The 20,017-nt window shown below is 44.5% G+C and overlaps 1 protein-coding gene and 1 long non-coding RNA gene across 2 annotated transcripts in view; one reads left to right on the top strand and one right to left on the bottom strand.

Annotated features, from left to right (window-relative positions):
- si:ch211-210g13.5 (inactive phospholipase C-like protein 2) overlaps positions 1 to 20,017 on the top strand; it is a 67,338-nt gene that overhangs the window by 30,397 nt on the left and 16,924 nt on the right. Inside the window, exons 2-3 of the mRNA XM_037088901.1 lie at positions 9,162 to 11,645; positions 17,867 to 18,070. Coding sequence (XP_036944796.1) covers positions 9,162 to 11,645; positions 17,867 to 18,070 — 2,688 coding nt within the window. The remainder of the gene's footprint in view (positions 1 to 9,161; positions 11,646 to 17,866; positions 18,071 to 20,017) is intronic.
- Positions 12,274 to 17,858, bottom strand: LOC119013968. Its single transcript, XR_005072862.1, has 2 exons — positions 16,073 to 17,858; positions 12,274 to 15,977 (listed from the first exon to the last, which is right to left on the bottom strand). It is a non-coding gene; the product is annotated as an uncharacterized LOC119013968 (long non-coding RNA).

Below are 20,017 nucleotides of genomic sequence, written 5' to 3'. Positions count from 1 at the left end.
CAAGGCTGGATACGGTCGGTGCGCCACTGAGGTCCTGTGCAAAGTTTTATTGGAAGTGGATCAGAGAGAGGACACATCTGGTAGCATTGCACTGCAAGAGCCACTGCAACATTCTCACTTCCTGTTCAAAATGAGCTGCGGTCTTAGACAAACAGAGCAGAAACAGGAGAATGGGCAAATTTCCCCTTCCAGCGCGTGTGTGTGTGTGTTTGTGTGAATATACCCAAAAGACTTCCTCTGGCTTCCCCTTTTGTTGCGCCCGAGGCTCAGGCACACGATTCATTGTTAGGGGGTTCAAAACAGCTGCATCTGTCAGATGTTATTGAGGAAGTGATAGATCATTTCCCACAGGGTGGAAACGTTCAGCACTCCAGTAGTCCGACCTTAATTGTTTCCCAGTATCAATCTCATTTTTTTAATGGTGCTATATGAAGGGATACATGTAGAGAAAGAGACATCGAGAGAAAGACTGCGAAAAAGAAATGTATTCAATAAGATTAAGTGACAGAGGTAAAGACAAAGAGGGAGAGAGTGAGAGGACAAGCGATGGACAGAAAGGAGGGTGACTGATGAGGAGAACCAGGTGTCAAGGCGCCAGTGTCGGCTATTATCCTTTCATTGGTCATCATCTGGAGTTGGGCAAACATGTCACACTCCCCCACATCCTCCGCATTCTTGGCAATCACAGCCAAGATCTGGTGCCTGTGGCTGAAAACCATTTGGGGAAATGAGACAACACTGTGGTAATGAATGTAATGAGAGGAAAGCTCTGCGATCAGGCAACACTGTTTAATTAAAGCTTTGCAGACAACGGGGAAGTATTAAACATAGTTGTACGAGTCAACGAGTAGCGATGGCTGTGAGGGGTTTGGCACGCAGCTATCAGTTTGTTAGCAGAAGGCTGCTGTAGTTTAAAACACCAACTTCATTGACTGTTTGAAGTGGAAGGAAACAGAGTTGGCAATGTGCCGTCTGCTGTGCCATTCTATTAACCTGTAGCTCAAGGAAAAATCACCCAAATGTATCATGTTCATAATACAGGGTGCTTAGACTGACATGACACTGGAGCCCCTAAACCAAAGATACTCAATAATAAGAAATCAGAAATAAAAAAAGAAGCTTTTCTTATTACACAAGGTCAAGGGGTACATCCTAGTACAATGACAGAAACTGAAGACCATACAATACATTATTATAGCATGAAAGGGTGCAGGGTGAGATTACAACTCATGTCTGGTGACTTGCACACATATGTACATATAATATATCCATAACCACGCACATGCACATAAATACAGACACATATCTATACACAACTACATATACTACCACGTATAGATCTATGCATACATCCGCACAAACATACACAAACGTGACCCTGACCATTTTTGCTGACCTCTATATTGCGGTTGTGTTTACATCCTACCCTACACACCCTTACCCTATATTACAATGATTATGTCAGTGGCATTAAATGGTCTGTAAATTGCAATAATTCTGTTTAATGCAATTTAATGAATCATTGTGTTATCATGGCAGGTTGAGATGTGAGCTTCCTCCTCCAAAGTAGTTTTATAATCGTATTCATGCACAGGAAGCAACTAATCCAAGCCTAAAACAAATAATAAACTACTTCAATACAGAAGCAAATACTCACCTGACCTCTGTTGCCCCCTCGGTGCCTTCGGAATTTAAAAAAAACAAAGTTCTCTCAAAAACTTTCAAACTACTTCCTGTCACTGTTGCTGTGTGCCAAGTTCTTGAGTGCAGCATTAAGTAGTAAAGACCCTTCTGATGCTTATGAGACAAAGATCTGACAGCATGAGTATGAGCCGTTTTATCCAAAGTGCCTCACAGTGCCATGGATGCGTGCATTTTTAGATGTCCTGGTGGCCCCGCTGAGAATTGAACCCTGTAATCTTGAGTGTGGGACAGAAATAACGAATATGAGCTTAGATGAAACGACCTTCAAGCATCCTAAACCAGGCAAAGAGTACATTTGGCAGGGTGTTGTAAGGGGATTCTCGGGACAAACAACTCATTCCTGTGTCTCCCCTCTCCCATCGCAAGGATTATTGTGTTATTATTTAACACAGCTTCTACAGAATTACAGACATGACCTGACAGACAAGCAATCAGTCAGAGTGACTGGGAAATTGACAGCGGGCATCCTGCCCACGAAAGAGGACGGCCACAGACTGATAAGACAGGAAGCTGAGCGTGAGGAAATTTTGAACTGGATGCGAGTTCACCCTGAAAACTCTCTCCTGTCTCTGCTCTCTGTCTGTCTCTCTCCCTCGTGCTTAGCAACAAGCATGCACATGTGCACGCATGATCACGAGGAAACTCACCTGAACTGAGCTCATGTGATAGGAACTGCAGGAAATAATTGGCCCCATTGGTGACGCGAGGCAGTGGAAAGCATAAGGGAAGCAGCTGGGGAGAAGAAGGGCGGTTTGATAGAGAAGCCACAGGAGAGCCTGACATTGGTGTGCATGTGTGCATTCGAATGTGTGGTGAACTCAGAAAGGTGATTTATGAGGTGAGTTTTGATTTATGACCAAACCTGTAGACACACCGAGTGTACTGAGGTGGTCTCCTGGCTGATGCAGAAAATAAATGGACTCTTAAATGCAAATGCTTCTGACTGAATTCTCTAAGCTAAACGCAGCACTTGGTGCTTTTCTCTTTGGCCCCACAGCTCGATAGCATTGACCTCCACTCTCTCTGTGGGCCAGTAATTAGTGAGACTGTTTGGTGCCCTTTGGCTTGTTCAGCGTTCTCTGGAGGATTTCCACATATTATCTGAGCATGGAAAGAGTGTTAACAGGAGTGCCGGGGCTTTGCATTGGAGGCACAGTGAGCGTTGTGCACAGTGCACCACCTGGATGAAGAAGCGTAAATCCATTCTTGCATCGGGACAAGCGCGAGCATGTCTGCAAACACTCTTTTCACGCACACTCCCTCTCTCAGACCTTCAATTTTCTTGCCTTTTCACACGTTACGTTCGTGTTCTGCGAAACTTGCTCTTAGATGATGTGATGAGTTGCACAATGTGCTGTAGAAAGAACCGCTGTGAGAATTAAAGCAGTCGCCCACACGAGAGATTACAGTGACAAACAGTGACAGGCCCGACTTCTCTCTCTCACCCTCTGACTCTTTTTCCCTCATCTATCCATCTTTATTCTCTCCATCACTCCCTCGCCTCTCCTTTTCCCAAAATCTGTATGCAACTCCACGATGCTTTATTCGCATGACAGACATCATTGCTCTGTTGCCAAGGCAAAAAATGTTACTGACATGGTATTTATCTCTCCATCCTTCTCTTTCTCTCTCTTTCCCTCTACGAGAATTTAGTTTTTTCTAATTTGATTTAATTTGCTTTATTGGCATTGAGGTTGCACAGCAATGCCAAAACATCTAAACAAATTAAGTTAACATTAAGCTGATTAAACTCACTCTCTTTCTCAATTTACGTCAATCGCTGCCTCTATCTCAATCTTAGCATACATTTACCTTACCCCTCTTTCTTTCTGTCTCTGTGGATGCCTTTCCCAAGCAGTTTTTCGGGAGTAGAGTCTGTTAGGCTGACTGATGGCTGGCCCAAACTCTGTGTGGCAGGATTCAGATGCCAGCTTGTGTAACCATCTTAGATGTGGGAATGAAGAAGCACTTTGTTGCCTCAGGGAGGTGGTGGGCAGCAGAGACTGGTGGTGGGGAAGGAAGGAGGGAGGGGGGGGAGGGAGGGAGGGATGCTCCGATGATGACCTCCCACCTACCTCATCCAAGTACGGTTTACTGAGCTGTGAAATCCTTCCAGGCAGGAGCCAGAGCTCTTTGGTTCCTCATGTCAAGTGCTTCAGCAGGGAGCAGTGTTGGGCTTGCTAGGAAAATGATACCAGACACAACAATCAGATCAGCTCTACTAAGAAGGATATAAATAGATTAAATCTCTTTGTTACATGAAAAATATGGGAAAACTCGACCCTAACTAGTTGAAAATGTGTATAGTATTTGTATCTATATCAGAAATGCAATTGCTTTTTCAGCAAGTCAGGCAACACGGCAGCCACCAAGAAAAATGTCATCAGTCTGATAATTACAGGGGCAGACGTTTTTGCCTCATCTCTACCATGATTACGCACATCGAAACAATAATAAGTTACACAAGTAAAATTGGGGCACTTTGATGGTAATGCTTAACCATCACAACATAGTAAGAACGTGTCTTTGACGTGTCCGCGTGGGCATTCGATGTGTGATGTGGTTTAGCTGTGGCTGGCGATGTATGTCTGCATTGATCGTATGATCTCCCAGCGAACATGCAGGCAAACACAGCACAGATACTCTGACTCACATCTCGGAGCGGGCACGTCATCTAGAGGGCTCTGCGCTGTTCTGTCTTCACTCCCCATTACCCACGCTCCCCTGTTGCCTTATTCACCGATTCGCATTGCACACACACGAATGACACAGTAGCTCTGTGGGCGAGAGGAAGTGAGCCGTGCCTGACTACTTTCTGCGGACCCGTTTTAGAGTTGAGATATGATAGGTGCTATGAGTAGCGAGTGGCAGGCAGCCAGCGCAGCCGTGACGAGGAGGTGGGAAGGTTTGAGGTTTGGTGGGATGGGGGAGGAAGCGGTAGTGAAAAAGGCAGTATGTCCAGAGTCCCACAGGAAGACTTCTGGGGAGAGAATCATCCTCGACGTGATCAAAAGCAGGTTCAGCACTCTGGTCAAACATTTGACAGTGTGGTAGCTGAGACACGAACCCTCTGTAGCCCTCTAATGTTGGGCTGCTGCACAATCTTGTGTTTTTCAATCAGAGAAGTTGTTCATGCCACGATAAGCAGGCTGCACTAAAGGACTTTTTTAGGTTTGCTTGTTCTTTCTGACATAACGAGATCTGGCAGTATAGGAAGGTCTTGGGGTTTTGCCTGGGTGCTTCTGTTGCACCCGCATGAACATGCTCACTTGGTTTTTCTGATAGTGCTGCATCCAGGACACGTAGCAGATTGGGGGAGTTCAGGGAAAGCCAGCCAGATGTACACTGGTTGTAGAAATATAATTGGAAATATAATGAACATGAAATTAAACAAATATAGGGAGTCTACTGTATGAGAATAGCGTGTCCGTTTTGCCCTGCAGTCCCATTTAAAAGAATTATTGTTTTGGCACACTCCACTCAGGAGGGAACTGCAGTGTAACAGGCAACCTGAGAAATCATGTCGAAATAATTGCCTCCCTGGAGTTATGTTCCCCATGTCATACTGGTTGTTGCGCTCAGCGTCAGGGTGTGACAACACTGACGGGAGAAAGGGTGAGTGTGGCATGCCACTGCCCTTCATAGGATGTTTGGGGACTCGCCTCACAGCCTGTCCTGTCCCCAGCAGCTTCACCCTTCCATCAGGGAGAGTTTGACCCAGCCCCGGGCAGCCGGCGTCACCACAGGAAAACGGATGGGGGGAGGTGTGGAGTATTACCAAAATACCCCCACATCACTGCGGCAACGGCAGAAAACAGCAGCAACAGGCAGCCAGGCCAGAAGCGCTCGAGCACACACACAAAAAAAACAGACATCTCTACCAGGAAAACTGCAGAGGCTGTGAATAAATGGTGAGAGTGCAACAGAAGCATGATTGATCAATGGAAAAACAAAGACAACTGTATGACAGAAAACACAGGGACAGACATTTCTTTAAAAAGGTTTTACAAGTATGGTTATAAGAAATTAGAACTATTCGTGATGTTAGAATTGATATAAACCATAAATTCAGTCAATTGCATTCAGTATCAGTTGTGTGTGAAATCATCCCGTTTTGGCTTGTTGGTTTTGATTGAGAGGCTGGAGCTGAGGGTTGCAGCATGTTGTCCTACCTGGCTGTCCAGCCTAATTGTGACAGCATGTTAATGAGACACAGGATTACCCTCTTTGCTCTTTGACCCTCTGTGGTAACAGCACTTCCCTAAAGAAGGCCTTGAAACAATCAGGACCTGAAAAGATTTCCCTCTCTTGCCACTTGCTCAATCTGCTTTCTGTTGCTCAGTTTTCCTCAGATATAGTCAATACCCTGCGCAATGTGGAGGTCCATTTGGTCGGCTGTGCAAACAGAAAAGGAACAAACCAGATGGGAGACAAACCGTTCCTTTGAACTGCTATAAAAAGGCTGGAGTTGTTCACTGTATTTGTCTATCGTGGGGCAAAATGAGCTGGCTACTGAGATTAAAGAGCATGGCGTTTGGATTGTAATGTGATCTCTTGATTATGGCCTCCAGATTTATATCCCACTACAGGCATTCTAATGGGTTGGGGGTGGATGATTTTCAAGAGGTGCTGTAATCAGTCTCCCTCTTATGTGAAGTGGTTGACGATTTTTTTTCACTTTTAGGTTACTTTTGTGAAAGTGTTCGAATTGCATTATCCTCCAGCTGAACCAACAGCAACCTTGTTACCCTCACAGTCTTGGCAAGGCTAGATGTGCCTGTGGGTCTTGGCAGCGGCTCTCACAACAATTGTATGCAAGTATTTCTCGAGGTGGGGAGAAAACGCTTGAATAACCCCTTTTGCAACACAGAGTGGGTGACTTTTTGGACCTGGGTGGTCCCAGCGTCACTGGGCCATAGCACACCATCTGGTGTAAGACCAGCAAAGACTGAATTTCCAAAATATGTTTTCCATGGCTGGTTCAGCCCCCAAATCAAAATGATCTGTTATATATACTGATATCTATTGATGTGTTGGCGTGAGTTGCTGAGTTTGGAGATAACAGCTGTAGAGATATCTGTCTTCTCATGGATATAATGGAACTAGATGGCACTTGGCTTGTGGTGCTCAAAGTGGTAAAGCACACAGATGTAACCTTGCATCTACTGGATGTCTGGGCAGCCACATCAGATATCTCCCAGACTCTGCAACTCACACCAAAACAATCCAGATGGACAGATAGAACTGTAAGAGGAAGACTGGAGTCCATTTACCATTTACTCATTGATGTGTTATTGTGGATCCCACTGAACTTCTTGCAAGAACTTCCCCTCTTCCACTTGTGATTGGTGGCTTTCTGTTTGCTCGACACGTTTACTGCAGTGGCTTATGACCTATAGTTTCCTCAATAAACAGTACTCTTCGTCCCTCAAGGTCATCCAGACCCCGTGGCAGTCCTTCACTGTGAGAGTGTCTCTGGACAGTCTGCATGGTGGGCTGTGGCCTGGCTGCACTGCCGCTGGTCCACTAATAAGCCAAGAGACACTGCAGCTGTGACAGCCAAATAGGTTGGTGAATACTACAGCTCACAAGCCGCTGCATTAGGTCTGTCATTGGCCATTTGTTTTACAAACTAACCACAAGAGAAAGTATTATATTCAGTATGTTATATTGGAGAGAAGGCAGACATCTCTACATCAGGTATCTCTAAGACTCTGCAACCCACACCATAGACAGATAGCATTGTAAGAGAAAAAATGTATAATATGTATTTTGGGGTGAACTGTCCCTTTAAAGAATGATTTGTATCTCTATTCTTTTTTCTTTTTTTTATCTCTGAAGGATTACAGATTTCTAAATTATGATATTGAGGACTTATGTGTAGTAAAATTAGATAGAGGTCGTAAAACAAGGGCAAAAGCAGAGAGCGATGATCATGTCATTTCCTCGGCTTTGCATCAAGTGGTGCTCATCAATCGTGATGAGGTGCTGGGCGTCATCTGCCTCTGACCGTCAGGTGGAAGATAGATGGCCCTGAGGTGTTTCACCGTGGCTAGAGTTGAACCATGCTCTGGGGAGATCCATCAGATCTGTACTGCCAGTCACTGTCTTGCAGGGAAGACATACTCAGTCCTTTATAGCCCTGGGGCCCTCTGTCCTGTCTAGGTTTCATTGTACAAACTAATGGAAACTTAGTTTAGGTGGCTTTGGTTACATTAACTTCATATTAAAGGTCTTGAAAGAAGTCAAATGATACCCCTGCCATGTGACTGTGGAAAGAGATGTTTTCACAAAATTATTTTTCAAAGGAATTTGTCTTCTGTGAGTTTTAACTGTGACAGTTTCAAAGGCTTTGTGTCTAGAATCTGTAATATGTGGCAGTAATTTGTGGATTGGTTTTAGTTTGATTTTAATGCACTGTTCTCTCTGGTATGCATTATTCAACAAGCACACTTCCCAAGCCCTTAACCAGGCCATCTGCATTCAGGCTATCTAGCTAACCACAGCCCTGTGTAGAAATAGGGCAGCACTGACTGTCTGCTTTCTGCCAGCTAGGCTCATGACCTAAAAGCTGCAAAAGTTCAGCCATGTCATGGCAGGTGGTGTCAGGAGCCTCTGTTTAGTTAAATTCAGAAGTTTGGCTTTGTTTTAGGAAGACCGTCTCCCTGGATTTTCATGAAACATCGCAATGTATTTGGAATTGACTGACATGTTACGTATTTATGAGAGGTTGCCCACAGGATAAATAATTAACCACATCTCATTTGCAATTATAAGGTAACTTGAAACTGATTTTAAAGCCCTTGACCTTGTTTGAGGGAAGAAACCATTGTGAACCAATACAGCATTGTATCACCAGTTTTGTACACTGTAATTACGGCAAGCTATACTGTTTTAAAAAGAAACAGACGTCATGCAGCATGCCTTACAGTTTGAATCAAAGAAAAGCCATAAATCCATATAAATACAAAAGTTACAGATCCTTTCTTTTTTCTTTTTAGCATTTTAACTGACAACTGGCAAAGAAGACTCCATGTGGAGCCCATCAATCACTGTTTCCCCATTTCCATAAAAATGGGCCCCAGCATGTTGGCTCACCACTGGGTAGAAAAGAAAGATTTGCACTAAGCACTTGATAACTGGCTGTCAGATTTGTGTATTCAGCAGCTCAGCACACTTTATTTATGAGAATGGCCTATCATGACCATCTTTACTTTTTTGCTTGTGTTTAGATTCATGACTTTTCTTGAAGAATTTAATGTGCATACATCTATCAGCTGTAGGGTCAAAACTGCTCTGTGATAAAAGCGCATACTCAGCCTTTTGTCTCCTTTCTCCTCTTTTATGCATTTCAGTCTTGCTGTAGTTTTTCACTCCTGCTTCTTGAATTCAGATACGAAGTGTAAATAAGAAGTCCTTCTCTACCTTAACCCTCGCCTCTCCTTTTCTGTTTGCAGGATGGTTCCAAACGGCAGGTGAGGAAGAAAACAGTGTCCTTCAGCTCAATGCCAAGTGACCGCAAGATCAACAGTACAGCTGCTTGCATGGCCTTTATGATGGAGGGCTGTGAAATGAAGAAAGTCCGCTCCAACTCACGCATGTACAACCGCTACTTCCTGCTGGATCCAGACATGCACTGGCTCCGCTGGGAACCATCCAAGAAGGATTCAGAGAAAGCTAAACTGGAGATCAAGGGCATTAAGGAGGTCCGCTTAGGAAAGAAAACTCCAGTTCTGCGCAGCAATGGTCTCTCTGACCAGTTTCCCGATGAATGCGCCTTCTCAATCATCTATGGGGATAATTATGAGTCTTTAGATTTAGTAGCCAGTACAGCAGATGTTGTCAGCACCTGGGTGATGGGCCTGAGGTATCTGGTGTCTTATGGCCGGCACACCGTTGATATGGCGGAACCCAGCCAACCGAGTTTACGAACATCATGGATTGGCTCCGTGTTTGAGCTAGCAGATATGGAAAAGGATGGACACATTGACCTGTTCAGGGCCACTCAGATAATTAAGGGTCTTAACCCTGGAATGAAAGAGTCTAGGATAGAGCTGAAGTTCAAGGAACTCCAGAAAGCTAAAGACCAATACGGAGAGGCAATTAACATGGACACCTTTGTGGAGGCCTACTGTGAGCTCTGCACACGGCCAGAGATTTTCTTCCTACTGATGCAGTTCTCAAGTAACAAGGAGTATCTGGACAGTAAAGATCTGATGCTATTCGTAGAGGTGGAGCAGGGTGTGGAAGGTGTAACGGAGGACATGTGCAGGGATATTGTTCAAAAGTTTGAGCCATCCGCCAAAGGCAGGGAGAAGGGCTACCTCTCCATTGATGGTTTTACACACTACCTCCTCTCCTCTGAATGCCACATCTTTGACCCCCAGCACAAGCGTGTGTGCCAGGATATGAATCAGCCTCTGTCCCACTATTACATCAACTCCTCACATAATGCCTCCCTTCTGGAAGATCATTTCTGGGGTTCGTCAGACATCAGCAGCTACATCCGAGCTCTTAGGATGGGCTGTCGCAGCATTGAGGTCATTGTATGGGATGGCCCTGATAATGAACCAGTTGTGTATGTAGGCAGTTCGGTAGCCTCACATCTAGCTTTCTCAAAAGTCCTGGATATTATAAACCAATATGCTTTTGAGAGCTCCGAGTATCCCCTAATTCTCTGCTTAGTGACCCACTGCTGCATCCCCCAGCAGAGGGTCATGGCACAGCACATGAAAAAGATTCTTGGGGACAAGCTGCACATTGATCCTCCCAATAAGGAGGACAACTACTTACCCTCCCCTGAGAAACTCAAAGGCAAAATCCTCCTCAAGGGAAAGAGGCTACCACCCAGCTGCACTGACCCTGAAGGGGATGTGACAGATGAGGAGGAAGGTCTGGAAATGTCCCGAAGAGTGGGAGCTGATGAGAAGGACCAGCTAAATGGCTTGGGGTACAAGAGACTCAGACTGTGCAGAGAGCTGTCTGATCTTGTATCTCTCTGCAAGTCAATCCAGTTTAGGGACTTTGAGATCTCTAAGAGAGACCAGAAATACTGGGAGATTTGCTCCTTCAATGAGGTAGATGCAAACAGGTTTGCAAATGAGTTCCCAGAAGAATTTGTTTGCTATAACAAACGATTTCTCTCCAGGGTATACCCCACACCCATGAGAATTGATGCCAGCAACATGAACCCCCAGGATTTCTGGAAGTGTGGCTGCCAGATTGTGGCCATGAACTACCAGACGCCAGGCCTGATGATGGACCTCAACCTTGGCTGGTTCAGGCAGAATGGCAACTGCGGGTATGTTTTGCGGCCAGCCATCATGAGAGAGGAGGTGTCCTATTTCAGTGCCAATGCTCGGGACTCCCTGCCGGGGGTGTCTGCTCAGCTTCTTCACATCAAAATCATCAGCGGGCAGAATTTGCCCAAACCTCGTGGCTCTGCTGCTAAGGGTGATGTGGTGGAGCCCTACATATATGTGGAGATCCACGGCATCCCAGCCGACTGTGCTGAGCAAAGAACCAAGACTGTGTCCCAGAATGGTGACAACCCTATATTCGATGAGAGTTTTGAATTCCAGATCAATTTACCAGAACTGTCAGTACTGCGCTTTGTGGTGCTGGATGACGACTACATTGGGGACGAGTTCATTGGCCAATACACCATCCCATTTGAGTGCCTACAGCCAGGCTATAGACATGTCCCCCTACAATCTCTGACAGGAGAGTTCCTTCCAAACACGACCCTGTTTGTGCATGTAGCCATCACCAACAGGCGAGGTGGAGGAAAGGCACATAAGAGGGGTCTGTCTGTAAGGAAGGGAAGGAAGGCTCGGGAGTACACCACCACCAAGACCACAGGTATCAAAGTAGTGGACGAGCTCTTCAGGGCTTCCACCCAGCCCCTCAGGGAGGCCACAGACCTCAGAGAAAATGTGCAGGTAAGAAACTACATACTCATTATATAGAAAATAGTTTTGTATGAACTACTTTGGTTGCCTTTTATATTTGGTTGACTGGCCTGCTCCATTAAGCTTTTCCCTATATCAGTGCATATTGCAGATCAATCTTTCATTAGTGTGTTTGTGGTCCAAAACTTTGATTACCTTTTTATTTCTATTTTGTGAAGTTAATGGGCATCTTTTTAAATTTAATAACTGTTGAGACTTCTCTTGAGCCATTCACAGATCCTGTAACTCACATTTTCTTTTTTAAACAAAGTGCACACTGCTGCCAATTTTAACTGAACAGTATGGAGTAGATAATTGATGCCCCAAAATCAAATGCGAAAACTAAGTGTAACTGGAAACAGCTTATTGTACTATACAATAGTTTTTGTGCCTGTAAAAGTTTTTATGTAAATGAGCAAGGGTAAAGAGACCAGGATCATCAAAGTCATTGCAGACCTTGAATTTGCTGAGCAATTCACATGGTATTCAGAACATTTTAGCATAATTTTAAGTTAATTTACAGTAATGGTAAAAGACTAAAGAACAGAAAAGTATTCACTTACTTTCATGGTTAACTGCCTATTGAGTTTTATGTAAGGATCTGAAATGGTGTAGAAGGTTTTTTTTTTTTTTTCCACCAGATCACACTGCATTCGTTTTCATTTCTTTCAATAGGCCTAAACTGATCTAAGTGTTTCTGATTGGACTAATTCCACTTGCTGTTGTGGATAGAGGCTTGCCGCTAATTGTGCTCTATTAATGTTGCAGAAGAGAGGGGTAATAAAGTGACATTGCTGTACAATTATGAGGTTTATGAATAGTGTAATCATTAATGAGGGACAATTACTGCCCATAGGAAAGGACGGGGTTGCTAGGCACTTAGCACACTACTTCAAAAGTCCTCTAGATGAGCAAATGGAGATTAGTAACCTCGGTGTATATTTGGCTTGTGACCAGTGGCAGAGGCCTCTCGGAGCATATATAATTTGTTTATGATGACTGAAGGGTGTGATACAAAGCTTGTCTCATTTCCTCGGTCCACAAATTACAACAAAGGGCAAGCCAATGAGCCTTTACATGCCAAGTGCTGTGTTGTTTGGTTGTCAGTTTAGAGTTTCGGGCTCTTGTCTTTCCTGACAGCTAACAAAATTAAAATAATCTTGTTGTGCACTTTTGACTGTTGACAGGACTCCATCAACAGTGCTTTGTCTGCCTCGGGTGAATCTGTATTAATAGAATTGTGTTAAGGAGTCGAAAAAAACAATAAAAGACAACAACATCGATCGATTTGTGCTGCTTAAAATGTTTTTAAAAGATAATCAAATCACCTAACAAGATTACTTACATATTTGATTAAATACTTTAAAGAACCCTCTTATCAAACAATGCAAAATAAATGATCGGTAGTGCTGTAAATCCTGTGTTGTCCATACAATGAATATAATCCTCTCTTCCTGCCTTAATCTAATTTCTCAAGTAATCTGACCTGTGCAAGACCAGCCGATGTTGGCGGGCTGCAGGCTTAACAAAATCAAATATATAATGATGACGTCTTGCAAAATCCACAGGCATGTTCCTCCAGAAGCACACTCCTTTTTATGTACTTAACGTCATAAATACCAAAGTCTGTCAGTCTGTAAGCAGTAACCTCAGTCTGATGGCACAGCAAACAAGAGACCAGACCAAGGTAAATAAGCAGGGATGTGATTAGAGATCCTGTGGCATGCTGTCATACATTTTTGAGTTGTGGAAATAGGCATGTTCTAAAAGAGGACCATTCTCCTCCTTGAGACCCCAGTGCTGAGAGAAATATGTGTGTGTTCAGGAGGTTAACTTGATTCTGTAAGTTCAGAGGTAGTAACATTGGTACATTGCAGTCTGAAAGCGATACGAGTAAGATAATTCAAGTAAAATCATTAAATTTAGAGTGTGTGAATACTTAATTATGTTTCCTCACTAATCAAAGGTATTTTTTGGCACAATTAAAGCAGTTTAAAAATCAATGACAAATGGATCTCTCAAGATTTAGTCATCATTTAGTCCTGATCTTTCCTCCGATTGGGTCCCCATGGGAGTATTTTGTAATTAAGGTACTGAATGTGGCTCACTGTGAAGTCAGCCAGAGCATGGTGGAAAATGTGTTGCGCTGATTTTGTCTTATGTTGTTACCAGTTACCTCTCTTTTTACAATGTAGATGTCAGAATAACTGGCAGGCTGGCCTACTTCCAAAATTACGCAGTAAACTCATTATCGATGGTGGAGGCAACCTCAGCTTCATCTGATACGGCTAAATTGTGAGCAATGGGCGCCAGAGTCCTTCGGTGGGTTGGCTAAGTGAACAAATAGCTACAGAGCTAACAGGCTTACAGGGCTAACCGAGCTAATGACAACACACAGCAGGACTGAGAGTTTATTCAGAGTAGCATGAAGCCTTAAACAGTGAACTTAAGTGTAATGTGACAACACAACAAGTACAGTTTTGAGGTTAAAGTCTTAAATGCTTATAGCTACATTTAACCAACAACTACAGATGATAGTAGAGTGGCCTAATGGAGCTACATTTTAATTTAGGGACAATTTCACTGCAGGATGGTAAAAAATAAAAAATCAATCCGGATGGGTTCTGGATGGTGGTGGATAAAGTAAATCTGACATAGCCAAGCCATGACACTTGTTAACTTTTGTGACACTCTGTGAATCAACTTACTTATTCTAAAGGTGGAAATAACAAGCTTATAATTATCTCTCTCATAAAAAGCTAAATCTAATAATTATTCTAATAAATTCAGGACCAGATCTGCTGGCTTACATGAAGGGTGGCGCTGTACGATTGGCTGTGATTGGTGTCTTTTAACCTGATCAAACAACACTGTCGCCACCACTCCTCCCCAAACCTCAGTCCTCAGGTTTGAAATGTAAATATTTCCTTTTGAAAGGAAGAGATAAAAGTTGATGAAATAAATAAAAAAGGTGAAATAGAGAGGGGGCTTTAAAGGGGATAAATGGGGGTCTTTCTTTATTTAGTCCTTTGCCTTTTAAATGTAAAATGTGGATAGTTGTGAAAGCTTTGTAGAGGCCAGCTGTGTGCAGCCTGGCGCCTTGGATCCGGCCGGAGCTGGAGGGCAGAAGGAGGGCCTGTAGCCAGCAACCCAGAAGGCGACAACCGGGCCAGTTCTGGAAGCTTCACCACCCCTGAATCGAAGCCAAGATTGGACATTAAAATGAAAAAGAACTATCTTATCTACCATTAAAACCCCAGATAACATTGCATACAAGTGTACCCATGAAAGCAGTGCACACCCACACTTTAAATGTTGCCATCAAAAGGGTTATGTCACCTCACGAAGCTCTTTTAAGACTCCCTTTTTTATCCTTGAACAGCAAAGCTTCTAGGTGGTCTGCTTTGAATAATAACAGAAAGATGAGCAAGCTGGACTATTAAACAGACTGAGGGACATCCATAAACACTGACCAGTAGGCAGATACATGGCAACTGAGCTGCCATGTATCTGCCATATGTAGATCTAGGCAGAAAATCAATTATTTATTTTAAAAGTCTTGAATGAAGTCCTTTGAGTGCTGCTGCCCGTGAACCTTATAAAGTGTTGATGGAGCCGGTGGACGCTGGTGTTTCTTTATATTTGCTGAAAAGTATGTGTGTCTTCATGGGCACATTCACAACCACTCAGTACTGTGAGCCAGAAAAAAAGAGGGGCGAGATATACAGATAGAGGCAGAGCGAGCGAGCGAGCGAGTGAGAGGAGCAAAAAGAAACAAAAGCGGTGTTGTAACCGGACACAGAGCTCTCATTTGGGGAATGTAGGAAGGGGAGAGAAGAAGGGGGAGTGGGTAATTAAAAACACAAGCCTCTCGTTGGTATTCTCCAACATCACGGTGTGGCTTTTATTGCGCAGTTATCGAAAAAAATATTCGCGCATGTGGTCCCTCGCACACATGCGTGGAATTATACAAAGCGTAATGAATGCTAATAACGTCGGCTCAGACGTAAACACATGCGGTCCCACATGCTCGGAGTTCACACACAGATTCACACGCTGTTTTGTTAATCCGGAGCCCCATAGCTGTCCCACTTCCACCATTGTGTTTCTTTGGCGCTGTGTTCAGCCGCCCAAGAGGTATTAACTGTGGCTGAGGCTCCGCATACAGATTCGGATACCGGCTTTGTCCCCTGGCCACCCTCTCAGTCTACAGGAAGGTCGGGCCCCGCAGTGACAGCACATCCTCTGGGGTAGGGGGGGGCGGTGAGGTGGATTTTTCTGCAGGCCTGGAGGTCCAGCCCAGGGAGACAGCTGGTTCCCACACTGCAGAGTGCAGAGTATGTGGTTGGACTCCAAAGTACCAACGGTGGCTTGTTCCCCCCCCCCCCCGCATCTCTTTCTTTCTCAGGTTCTCTTACCTGGCCTGTGTTCCCTCAGTCCTTCTCATCTCATCGCACTGACTCCTTGCAGACTTGGTCCGCCGTGCCTCGGCTCAGATAGCTGTTTTTTCACTGTCCCTGCTCATTTCTCACCTCCCACTTTCACGCTCTCGTTTTTTAATGAAGCTAACTGATGTTGTGCTGTGTGAGAAAGAGTGGGCCTGATTTGGTTTGCTTGAATTCCCATGATGGCAGAAGAATGAAACGCACTGAGAGGAAGTTGTTTGGTTGCTGGGGCTGCAAAGCTTCTGAACCCAGACATGCAGAAACTGTGGCGTCGGTGGACTGGAAAGCCGGCCGGCCCTGGATTGATGATGAGTGAGCGAAACGGATAGAAAGCGAGGCTGGCAGCGTATCCTGAATTCATTTTAATTTAGTGTCTTTAGGCTGACAAGCTGCCGTTGAACACGGTGCTGCCACCAATGACAGCGAACTCAAAATGACTAGTGGTGTTTGCGACGCAGAGGGTTTAGTGAGGAGGAAAACATGACTGTGAGCTCGCAAAACACATAAATGTGTTTTGTATTTGGCATAAACTGAAGGTGTGACGTTACATGACATCAATATGGCAGATTGGCTTTTGTCCAAAGTGACACATACATAGGGTGAGATTTAGTTCTGCTCAAGGGCACTACAACATGGGGAGAGGAGGAGTTCAAGGTTTTCGAATCACTTTGTGACTCCACTGAGCTACAGCCGCCCCTGATGGAAAATAAGATTTGCTATCATTCCCAGATTAAATAAACAGGATATGTTGAGATGGAGATGTCTTTATTTATCCAGGAGCAGACGGCTAGAATGTCCAGTTGTTCATGTACAAAGAGGAATATGAGGAGAAGAATGCTCTTTTATTGCCTGAGGATTTGATTGTTTTAAGATGGATGCTTGGAGAGAGTGAAGAGAGATGAATACAGAGCTGTGTGTGGAAACACTAACGGAAAAAACGTGAGAAAAAAGAAGAAATTTAGGAAGGGAGCGATGAGTAACTGAATGATCTTAGCGCTCTCAGGATGTGGTCAGAAGTTTGGCTCCACAGTCTCTGGGCTTTTTGAATGAGCAGACTGACATTATGGGAAACCGATTTTTTTGTCACCAAGACAAACGCTCGGCTGCTATCTTATCTTGTTTCTGAGGGAGTATCACGATCGCTCTCATTAAAGCGCCTCGCTCAAGGTCGTCTGCAGAAAAGAGTTTTTGCAATATTTGCCATTCCATCAGGGCCACAACCGCTTCATTTGCCAAGAACAATAACTCAACAGGAATTTGCCTTAGTTGGTTGCGTTTGACAGCTGCTTTGGTCACTTTCATTGAAACAGAAACATATTGTTTTGGCAGCTACACAGCACAAGGACAAAGAGACGGGGATGAGACGCGGTGCAGACAGGGCTGGGTCGGAACAGATTATGTCATTGTCAGATGACAAAAAATAAGTAACTGTAATCACCCGGGATTTGGTAAAAAATGTAAAATTGGATTACTCGATGACATTTTTTGATTACACCTTTCAAAACATGCCAATTTTGAAAATGATGAGACTTTTGTTTTGCTTTTACCTCAAGTGAGGGCATCTGACACGATGAGTTTCCCTAGATGACTGCTCCAGAGACACATACACAAAAGGCAACAGCATCCCACATATTGTCAAATATAATACATTACAGCTTTAGGTTCATGCTTTGTAAAGACTTTCTATAGATACCTAAAGCGTCCATAGACTGCCATGGTACCCAAATTGCTGTACTTCATCTTGTTTTTTTGGTTTTTTTTTCCCAGAATGCCATGGTGTCCTTCAAGGAGCTCTGTGGCCTGACGCCGGCAGCCAACATGAAGCAGTGTATCCTGACGGTTTCTACCTGGCTGATGAACAGTGAGCGGTCGCTAAGGGTGACAGTGGACCTGAGCGAGACTTACCCCACCATGGAAGCTCAGGGTCCTGTGCCTGAGCTGCTGCGCAAAGTGCTCAATGCCTACGACATGGTAAATAACCTGCACACACACAAAATCCCTTTTTTTTTTTTTTTTTTTGAGGGGGGGTTAAAACCACCATTTTATCCGGTTGGATGGTCAAGCTGCAGTTACTCATTGTGTAATTTCACATGTCCTTCTCCGCCCTGCCTCCTCTCTTACAAGAACACTGCATTTTTCACCACTTGACATTGGCACGGCCCAAAAGGGCGTTGGAGTACTGTAATTAGTTACCACCCGCTGTTTTCCTCTCCCGTCCTGTGAGGCCTGGCGGGGAGCTGGTGAAGTGGGTCACGAGTGGAGAACAATGTTGTTTTGCATCCGCGCTGCTCCGGCATCCGACACCTACAGGCGTGCGCGGTGACATCAGCAGCAACGCGATGCGCGGATCCAAATAGAGTCTGCTCTGGCTTTTATGAGGGTTCGCACCAGGCTAGAGGCTTGGCACTGTCAGAACAACTGTCACGCTCCAGTCCACAGAAGAAGTTTTATTGGGACAAGCAGGAAACGGGCTTCAGAAACCATATTTTAGGGGTTTTAGAGAACAGAGGATGCAGATTCAAGCCTTTGAAAACAAAATTCAAAAGGGGAATCATAGAAAACATGCTGCTACAAGTGTATTCTTTCACACTGAATTATGTTACGTCAAGCCACAACCACATAACAAGGGCCGATTACTTTCGCCCGTCTGTCATTTGCACATATTAATGCTCCTTTAAGTTTATTCTTAATGTATATGCACATTAACCTATGGCCTGGCCCTGAGGCTCGGGCCTGGTCAGCGTGTTTGTGTTTGCTTCCCACAGATTGGCCTGTTGGTACTCGCCCCGCTCAAAAACAGAGGCCCCAGTGTACGTCTATGTGCGTGTTTAAATGCATGTGACTTCACAGGAGCACGGCTGCCAACAGCAGGCCATTTACTGTAGCGTATCAGTGTGCAGTGCGCGTCCTCAGTCACCCTCGTGTGGGCGGGAGCCAGTCAACGTTGTGACCCTGAGCTGAACAATGCTTCAGCACACTGGAGCTCTGTTTCCAGAGGTCAGGCCAGCCAAGCTTGCACACACACACATATGCCGGTGCATTTATATACTGTATGTGCACTATGATGTGTTTACAGTGAGGTAAATATTGCGCTGAGAGAAAAGCAAGCAACAGTCAGTTTCCTCCATCAAAGGCTGATGTCAGATCGGTGAGATTTCGAGCGAGGAAGTGACTCTCACCATTTCGTGCACCAACACCCAATCAGGCACACAGGAAGACATCCGCCACAGCGAGCAGGCAGAGATGCCGTTTTCAAATCAGACTGCAGAATCTTAATTATCGCTATCGGAAATATTTGCTCTCTGTCTTACTTTCACTATTGTAGTGACTCTCCCCTGCTTATACAGCTCACTGCACACCCAGTCATTCTCCTGGGGGCTGCTGAAATTCTCAGAAATGCAGGTTCATCAAATACTTAATGTATCAGTCATCAAGGATCCTGCATATTCAAATTAGCTGGGGTGAAACCATCCCCTGAATGAAGGGACTGTCTGCGATGAGCTCATTGTACAAAACTGTCTGCACCCGAAGCTGTATAAGAATAACAGAACAAGGAAAGGCATACACACTCTCACACATGCACGCACATTGTATAACTGTCCACTTCCTGTCCTGCTGCTAACAGGAGTGTGAAACTTCATTAGCCTCCTCCTCGGTGCTGCAGGGCTGGTCCAGCTGGTCCTCCTCAGCCTGTGGGATGATGTTTAGGGCTCAGGCTACACTGTAGTCTGAGCCCTAAACATCATCTGTGTAGTCACTACACAGTGTTGTGTTGGTCGAGGTGAAAATAAGGAAGTGTCCTTTTTATAGCAATAGTTAGAATCTGCTATATATGCCAAGTATTTTGACACAAATAAGGGATATGTCTTAAAGTATTTACAAACTGTGAAGAGGGGATTATAACTGTATACCAAATGA

This window comes from Acanthopagrus latus, chromosome 23 (genome assembly GCF_904848185.1).
Source record: "Acanthopagrus latus isolate v.2019 chromosome 23, fAcaLat1.1, whole genome shotgun sequence".
Taxonomy (NCBI): domain Eukaryota; kingdom Metazoa; phylum Chordata; class Actinopteri; order Spariformes; family Sparidae; genus Acanthopagrus; species Acanthopagrus latus.
Note: the sequence above shows the minus strand (reverse complement) of the source record. Positions and strands in the feature narration are given on the sequence as shown.